Source organism: Episyrphus balteatus, chromosome 2, assembly GCF_945859705.1.
Source record: "Episyrphus balteatus chromosome 2, idEpiBalt1.1, whole genome shotgun sequence".
NCBI classification, from domain to species: domain Eukaryota; kingdom Metazoa; phylum Arthropoda; class Insecta; order Diptera; family Syrphidae; genus Episyrphus; species Episyrphus balteatus.
This window is the reverse complement of record NC_079135.1, coordinates 87,344,952-87,351,277: the sequence shown is the minus strand read 5'-3', so window position 1 is coordinate 87,351,277 and position 6,326 is coordinate 87,344,952. Positions and strand designations below refer to the sequence as shown.

Below are 6,326 nucleotides of genomic sequence, written 5' to 3'. Positions count from 1 at the left end.
TTGGATCAATTTTACACCAAAATCTTACAACTGTATCATAAAAGAGGCAATCGACAATAAGGAGGCAAAAAGTATCACCACAATGTCTGAACAAAAATTCTGTTGTCCCCGCATGTATCTCTGTATCTTTCTATAGGTAAGGTATACTACAATAGCGGCGACCGACACTGACAACAACGTCTTTCACCCTCTCATCACTTCTCACCCCTTCACACATATGTATCTTCAACTATACTACACCGCACCACTCATATTAAATAGAATGTGTGTGTGTGTATCTACGAAGGTGTGTAAAAATAACTTCTATGTATAAATGTATCCATGTAAAGTATCTATGTGAATGCACTAATACATTAAAATCTCAGACATTGGCAGACGACGACAGTCAGTCTCTGAGGTTTCGTTCGGTATTCGTTCAGATACAATCCGCTCAAGTATTCAGTATTTAGTAGACAGCGATGAAAGGGAGAGGCAACAAATCGTGTTTTTCGTAACAAAAAAAAAAAAAAAAAAAAAAAAACTAAATCGACAGCACCAATTTTCTTCACCAAAACCCATTATATTATTATTCGTTGTTATTAATTCTAAGTTAGTTGGAAAGGTGTCACAACGGCAAGAACACTATACCAAAATCAAACCAACTACTCTCTCTACCCTTAATATAAAAATATCTACAAAACGGCCATTAGAACCAAAAAAAAAAAAAACCAAACCAACAACCAGTGTTATAAGTTATTTTATTTTATTTTTGGTTCTTCGTTAATTCTTATAATAACTTAATGGATATTTTGATTTGATTTATTAATTTCAAATCTTTGATTTTTAAAAGAGTGCTGAGTGTTATTATTTAAATAATAAATCGTACAAAACAAAAACTTAATAAAGAAGATACTTTTTCTATACAATCTTGTGTTAATAAAGCTACACGTTAAATTTTTATTTTTTGAATGAACGAATCGTCTATGCCACACACTCTGTTATTCAGACTTCACACACAACCGCTCCGACGGTAATTCGCATGGATTAACAAATAAATACAAAAAAAAACAAATAATTTTTTTTTTGTATTGTGTTTTTATTTTTTTTTGTGAAAACTTAAGTGCCTATAAATATAACAAGAGATATTTATAAATTAAAAAATAAATATATTTAAAATTAAAAAAAAAAAACCTCTTCACAAATGTTCAAATCAAACATACCTAAACCTACCGCTTAAATTATTTTGTATAAATTATAACTAAACTGATTATACAAAAAATTAAATTTAAAATTTAAATTTTTTAAAAACTATGACAAACGAATCCAGTTCTATGACAATGAAAAGTGATAATGAAAGCAAATTAGTTAACACTACTATTACTAGTAATAACAATATTATCGTGAATAACAACAATAACAATATTTACTACACCTGCAATAGTAGCAACAAGTCAATACCAATAACAACAACAATAACCGTGGCGGCAACATCATCACCAGCATCGTCAACATCGGTGATAGTTAGTGATTTGCCATCAATAACATTAGCGCCATTTGCTAAGATCAAACGTGAAACTGATTGTATAAGTACTAGTAACGATTATACCAATCGATCATCATCATCATCATCAATGGTGGTTATGAAATCAGTTTCAAATAATTCTCAAGTGCCAACAAATAATAGTAATAATAATACAGTAAGTGCAAAAATGGGCTCACGTCGCATATTCACGCCGCAATTTAAATTGCAAGTTCTCGAATCATATCGCAATGATGCCGATTGCAAGGGCAACCAAAGGGCTACAGCTCGCAAATATAACATTCATCGTAGGCAAATTCAAAAATGGTTGCAATGCGAATCGAATTTACGTTCATCGGTAGCGAATATTTGTGCGAACAATGTGAAACATCAGTTTCATAATATTACCCATCATCATCAAATGCCAATTGTAACAAATTCAACTTTGCCATTGCCATCGTCGTCGGCTGCGGCATCTTCATCGTCGTCAATACATTCAAATAATAATCAACATCATCATCATCATGCCCACCATAATCAACAACAATATAAAGCCATTAATAATCGGCTGTCCTTGGACACAACCAGACATAGCGTCGCTCTAACTTCCATACAGATTCCAACAAGCAAAGGGGTGTTGGCGGCAGCAGCACAAGCAGCAGCAGCAGCAGCAACTAATAATGTAGGAGATGTAGTAGGTGCAGTGGCACCATTATCATCGTCGTCGCCCTCGTCTACGGCGTTCTTGTCGTCGTCCACTAGCACAGTGAAAAGCCTACGCGCACCTACATCACCCGTTCTCCATTCTCAGATTCTAACCAAGTCATCGTCGTCGTCGTCGGCAGTGGTGGCGGTATCACCATCAACAAAAGGGGGACAATCGGTAGTTGTTGGTGGAGCAACAACACCATTACATATCTATCATCATCATGATAGTATGGGTATTCACACACCACCTGCTTCCATGTCAAGTGTGCCAGTATCAGTACCAATAATTACACCACATCCGCATACACACTTGCATGTGACTAATTTGAAAATTCATCATTACCAGCACCTCCACATGGAACAACAACAACATCATCATCACCAACACCATCATAATCTACATCACCCATACAATCAAATACAACTACCTCCGCCGCCGCCATCAAGTGAACGACGTCCGTTCATGCCGTCAGCAAGTCTGCCTGCTTTACCTACTTCTTCATCGTCGTCGTCTTCATCGTCGTCGTCGACGTTCTCAACAACAACCACAACTACATCGCCCTCTTCACCCCCGGCTTCAACACCATTGACAGCTGTTGCTCTCTCATGCACAGACACTCTGGCAACCAACAACCCTGCCGCTCGTATTGCTGCTGTTTCTATGCCTCTTGCTCATGTAGAGGAAAATCGAATCGTTGTCGACGAGTTACGTGACTATCGGTCGACGTCAACAGAAAATCGTTATATGAATGAAAATGAGTACGCTGCTGCTGTACAAAGCAGAACACTAATGCATCGTGCTTATGAAGGATTCCATTACCTTCCATTGCCAATGCACATGTATCCGGCTGCAACAGCAGCGACGATGATAGCGCCAATCGATTTATCATTGGGGACGAAACGTCTTGGCGGTTATTCGCTTGCTTCACCATCCACACTCAATGAGAATACAAATTTGGAGCGGCATCAGGAATATGCTGAAACTATCATTAAATACGAACAACCATCATCACCAAAGAGCGAAGACAACAATGATGATGATGATGATGATTCTCAGTTAAATGTTGTTGATTCTGATATTTCGGAATCATCTTCATCGGTTGTAGATTTGACTTTGAGAAAACGTAAAGTTCTTATGCCTATTTCTGGAGAAATTACAGCTGAAAAACATACAAAAGTTAATGAAAATGAGACGACCGAGAAGCCATCTTCTGAGCCACCGAAAACCTTTAAACTCTTCAAACCTTATTTATTAGATGAAGAAGAGGCTAAAAAGTCTAGCGACGAATCATCAAGTAAAATCAGCAAGCAAAAGGATCCAATTATTTGGAGTCATCATACTGCTTGTTTATCGCCACCAATCAGCATCGATAGTCTTCAATCGAGCAGTCGTGGAAGTAATTTTCAATCGCCTCCAGTCGATTCAGCCTATCCATTTCCAGCCGGGAGTCCCACATTTCAAACCACAAGTGCAGCAACATCAGCCGGCTTTAGATGTCCCAAAGGCTCACCTGTATCCGGTTACGAATCATCATCGTCCATCTACTCCGATTCAGTATCATCGAATAGCGGAGACAACAACAATAACAACAACGCAACCCCTAACTCCGCCACCATCAGCTACCGTTTCGACCTCAAGGTCCAAAACATCAACGGTGACCTCCCGAACAATAACCTGATATCACCCACACCCAAGCGTCCCTTCATTCCTGACGAACACATCCCCCTTCTTCATCCTCCCACTCACATCAATCATGTTCAGAGATGGCTGGACCAAGAATCTGGCATTAGGCAGGGTATTGCTTTGTATGTTTAAAAAACATCCAAAAAACCTGCTTAAAAAAAAGTTCTGTTCGATTTGAAATCGACTTAAAAAAGAAAAATAACTGTTTTCGTTAAATTTTTTTTGTACATAAGGCAATATTTTTATTGAATGTTTTAATAATTTTAATGTTTAAGATAAATTAAATAACCACCAAACAGCATATCACAATATTATTTCAAAAACATATTAAAAAATATTTAAAATTTCTAAAAAAATACAAAAAAAAAACAAATTTTTAATTTGTATATCAAATTGTATATCATTGAGGCTTTATTCAGAATTGAACATAAATAAAAAATATAAATTGCCATAAATTATTTCTTATCTTAGTTTTTAAGTAAAAATAATAATTATAATTATGAAATATATAATTTAATGTTTTTTTTTTTTAGTTTTAAGAAAATATAACTTATAGTTTCCTTTTTATTTTATAAAATAAAAATTATAAAAAAAAACAAAACTCAAGTGCGAAATTTTTTTTTTAATATTACTTGGTACTTTCATAGAAAGGAACTTTAATAAAAAAAAAAAAACATATAATATAGCTTTATATATTGAAAAAAATAAAAATATTGTTATTTGTTAACTAAAAAAAAAAAACATTTTTTAATACAAAACAATCTGAAGTTAATTGTAAAATTGAAACAGAAAAAAAAATAAATTTTAAAATTTTGTGATACTAAAAAATCAATCAAAAGAAACACTTAAAAAAAAAATCAAATTTAATTAAAAAAAAAAGTCAATTATAAATACAATATAAACAATTTTTATAAATACATATTATATATAGGGAAACTATTTTATATATACATATATAAATATATTATTATATATTAACAGAATACAAATATAGAACAGTATTTTTGTAAAAAAAAAATATAATTAAAAGAAATCTGAATAATATACATTATTATATGAAATGAAAAATTAAATTGATTCTGAGTTTTTATTTCTTCTTGGTACTTTGGGATCTCTTTTTGTGGAGAAGGTTTTTTATTTTTCTACATTTAAATCCAAACTCATGGATTGGAAATTTCTTTTTACTTGGAATACGAAATCTGCAGTTGCAGTCATGATTTTACTTTTTCAGGAATACTTTACAAACCAAAACAATAGCCGTAGAGGATGAAATGCTAGATTAGGTTTAAAAGGTTAAGAACCAGTTTTTTTTTAGAGCGTTAATTCATCAAAGGAGAATGGGCATATGGAACGTTTTGCGGACAGTAATGAAATTGGTATCAAATGAAAGAACTATAACGTAGGAAAAATTTTTACTATGGCCGTTTCCTTGTATTGCATTTAAGTGGAAGATATTGCAATATTAGTGTTGTTAATGCATCGAGCAATATGCGAAGGTCAAATTGAATTACTATTTTAATTAAATTATGAAATATGATTTTATGTCATTTTTTCTATGATTTAAAACCTCAATCTTGAGTATCCGACCAATGGAACTCAAAATATAAGCCAACCACTTCAAGATTTTGTTTTTGAGTTTTCAAAAGGAAAAAACAAACAAAAAAATTGAAAAAAAGTCTTAAAATAGACTCGAAATTGATGTTTTAAAAAGCCAATATTTTGGGTTCTATTGGTTGGATATCCAAGATAAAGGTCTTCAGGCTCAGGGAAAATGACAGATTATCATATCTTGCACTTAAATACACGTTCAATTTTAAACATTGAGACAATTTGCATTAACTTTTTAATGCAAAAATGCATTTTATCCGTTTGTGAAGAACGTTAGAAGGATAAAACTTCTGCACAATGTATGTAAAACTTAACTTCATCAAAAAATAACAAAATCGTTCTTGGCCGCTGAACGTCCAAGTTCCATACAAAATTGCCCATTTTCCTTTGATGAGTTAATTCTGGATATTTTGTACTAAAAGAATTTTGAGGTTTCTACTTAAAAATGGTTCTTGAGAAAACTGAAGTCAAATTTATTTGAAGCATTTACTAACTACTGTAAATTGTTTCTGGACTGAAAAAATTTGCTGGTAAAGTACAAAACTTTGAAATTCAAAAGAAATTGAAAATACCAAAACAGTTTCGATTCACTCTTTTTTTTAAAGAGCGATTTATTATGCTTACTTGGGAGCTTTGAAGAGGGGCAAATGATTTCAACCAAAATCTTTGCCATGAAATAAGTCCAAGTGAAAAAGGCCTACTTTCAAAAATTGACCCTTACTTATGGTCCTAAAAAAAAGGTTAAGAATATAGTTAGACCTTTTTGTGCCATTATGGGAAACCTATCCACTTCCGGATCTTGAGTCGAAAAAAAATTTTGAACAGTTA

At 33.1% G+C, this 6,326-nt stretch overlaps 1 protein-coding gene across 1 annotated transcript; it reads left to right on the top strand.

Moving 5' to 3' along the window:
* Positions 1-471: 471 nt before the first annotated feature.
* LOC129909272 (uncharacterized) lies at positions 472-4,335 on the top strand. The gene has a single exon (XM_055986344.1). The coding sequence runs from the start codon at positions 1,290-1,292 to the stop codon at positions 4,020-4,022; it is 2,733 nt and encodes a 910-aa protein (XP_055842319.1). The 5' UTR covers positions 472-1,289; the 3' UTR covers positions 4,023-4,335.
* Positions 4,336-6,326: the final 1,991 nt, after the last annotated feature.

Bases quoted from the DNA above. Each gene is read 5' to 3' on its own strand.
- LOC129909272 (XM_055986344.1), top strand. From the start codon at position 1,290: ATGACAAACGAATCCAGTTCTATGACAATGAAAAGTGATAATGAAAGC.